This window comes from Lathyrus oleraceus, chromosome 4 (assembly GCF_024323335.1).
Source record: "Lathyrus oleraceus cultivar Zhongwan6 chromosome 4, CAAS_Psat_ZW6_1.0, whole genome shotgun sequence".
Taxonomy (NCBI): Eukaryota; Viridiplantae; Streptophyta; class Magnoliopsida; order Fabales; family Fabaceae; genus Lathyrus; species Lathyrus oleraceus.
This window is the reverse complement of record NC_066582.1, coordinates 133587910-133590301: the sequence shown is the minus strand read 5'-3', so window position 1 is coordinate 133590301 and position 2392 is coordinate 133587910. Positions and strand designations below refer to the sequence as shown.

Genomic DNA, 2392 nt, shown 5'->3' with positions numbered 1-2392 from the left:
AGGGTCATTACAGGAGATTTTTATACACAATCCTTGGCATATTATTATAAACTGTGAAAAGATTTATCATGTTTTACTTTCTGTTACAGTGACTTTTTACAAAACCCCAACTATTAGTTTTGTTCAATTGAGTAACAATTTACACGTATATTGCTGCGCAATCCTCAGGATCGATCTTTGGGAAACATCCCTATTATTACTACATCGGCAAAATAGTACACTTGCTATTTTCTCGATCAATGACAGACATCACCGTTATCCAAGAGAAGATGGATCAATTACTATAGACAATGCTAGAAATTGCCCAAAGAGAGAGGGTTGCGGAAGCCGAAGCTGGAATGAGGAAGAATGACAGTCACATTGGCACATCAGGATTAGTCAATCAGGATGAGAGTTTCACTCATGCCAAAAAGAGCTTTGTTCATATACTGATAGGGAACAAAGGAGATGGAGATCATGTGGAGCCTTATGATGCATCCGCTCAACATGTGTCTGAGGTGGGAGGAGATGATCCATACGACGCTTTTTGCATACCAGACCCACTAAAACCTAAGGTTCTTCCGGATCCCGCTGCAGAAAGGTTTCACACCTTAGAGAAGAAAATTAAAGTTATAGAGGGGAACAATATCTTCGGTTCCATTGCCATGAATATGTTATTGGTTTCAAATTTGGTCATCTCGGCTAAGTTTAAAACTCCTGATTTCAAGAAATACAAAGGCCAACCTTGTCCAAGAAGTCATTTGGTAATGTATTTCAGGAAAATGGATTCCCATACTGAGAACGACAAGCTGCTCATACACCGTTTTCAAGACAGTTTAAGTGGGGCATCATTAAGGTGGTACATGAGTTTAGAGAAAGGGAGAATTCAGAGTTGGGAGGACTTGGCAGATGCTTTCCTTCATCAATACAAATATAATTTGGACATGGCACCCGATCGTATGCAGCTACAAGGGATGGTCATGAACGAGAAAGAATCGTTCAAAGAATACACCCAACGGTGGAGAGAGTTGGCTGCTCAAGTCGAACCCCCACTGTCTGAAAAGGAAATGACTGGAATATCCGTGGACACGCTGAAGGACCCTTTCTTTGATAGGTTGGTGAGCAGCGCAGCGTCAGACTTTGCACACCTAGTAACAATTGGAGACCGAATTAAGAAAAGCTTGAGGGACGGAAAAATTCAAGGAGCTGTTGCGACCCCTAATGCACCGAAAAAGTATTCTGGAGGTTTCCAGAAGAAAAAAGAAGGTGATATAAATTCTATATCAAGGGGTTATAAGGGTAAGCAACAAATCTCATATGACCAAGTCGCCGATGTGGTACCTATACCATACCAGCAACCGACACAAAAATAACATGTTTATCAGCAACAACCTCCACAACAGCGACAACAACAAAATGCCATTCCGCAACGACAGTTCAAACCAAGGCCACCACGAAGGCAGCTTGACCCTCTACCTGTTCCTTATAGCCATATATTTTTGTACCTACAGAAAGAAGGACTGTTGACCTTGAGAGAGTTGAAGCCATCCACCTTCCCATATCCTCCCGGGTATGATGCTAATGCCCACTGTGAGTTTAATATGGGTGCCCCTGGCCATACTCTGGAGAATTGTTTCGCGTTCCAGAATCGTGTGCAAGATCTAATTGAAACTAAGGTCATCACCTTTACTCCAAGACGCCCGAACGTAAGCACCAATGCCATGCCAACACATGAAGGTGCATCAGTCAGTGCCATTGAAGAAGTCAATAAAGGAGATCTAATCAAGAAAGTTGAAGAAATTCAAACTCCTATTGTCGTGATAGGTGCACAATTGTTGAAGAGTGGTCTAATCCCAATAGACCTAGTTGATGAAGAAAATGTTGAAGAGTTGAAGAGTTTTATCCAGCAAATGCTGGATCAAGGAGAAATGCAGATCGAGCGCCACAATGAAGACATGAAAGAAAAATAAATAGTTATGATTGATATTCCTTATGACGCAATCAATATAGAGATCCCCATTACCCCATAGGTGATAGAATTTCCGGCACCCTTCGCATATGAAGATGAAAAAGTAGTACCTTGGATATATCAGCCCAGAGCTTTTAAGCAGGGGCAGGAGGACCAACCTGTGGTCATTAATGAGCCTAATGTTACCTCTATTGTGGGACCAGCTGGAATGACACGCAGTGGCTGAGTGTTTGCACCAAGAACCATTGACACGTCTGCCAAGGATAAAGGAAAGGAAGTTTCCACCCATGTCCAAATTCCTATTCTAAATCTTGAATTACAAGAAATGCGCTTGTCGCCAAAAGCTGCCATTACCCAAGAGGAGGCTGAAGAATTTCTGAAGATAATTAAAAGGAGTGACTACAAGGTAGTTGATCAGATAAATCGGACCCCTTATAAGATCTC

At 41.9% G+C, this 2392-nt stretch overlaps 1 protein-coding gene across 1 annotated transcript; it reads left to right on the top strand.

The window, feature by feature from the left end:
• The first annotated feature begins 290 nt into the window (after positions 1–290).
• Positions 291–1949, top strand: LOC127136386 (uncharacterized). Its single transcript, XM_051062945.1, has 2 exons — positions 291–1316; positions 1365–1949. The coding sequence occupies exons 1-2, from the start codon at positions 291–293 to the stop codon at positions 1947–1949; spliced, it is 1611 nt and encodes a 536-aa protein (XP_050918902.1).
• Positions 1950–2392: the final 443 nt, after the last annotated feature.

Bases quoted from the DNA above. Each gene is read 5' to 3' on its own strand.
- LOC127136386 (XM_051062945.1), top strand. From the start codon at position 291: ATGCTAGAAATTGCCCAAAGAGAGAGGGTTGCGGAAGCCGAAGCTGGA. The intron at 1,317-1,364 runs GTACCTATACCA...CATGTTTATCAG, and splicing joins ATGACCAAGTCGCCGATGTG to CAACAACCTCCACAACAGCG.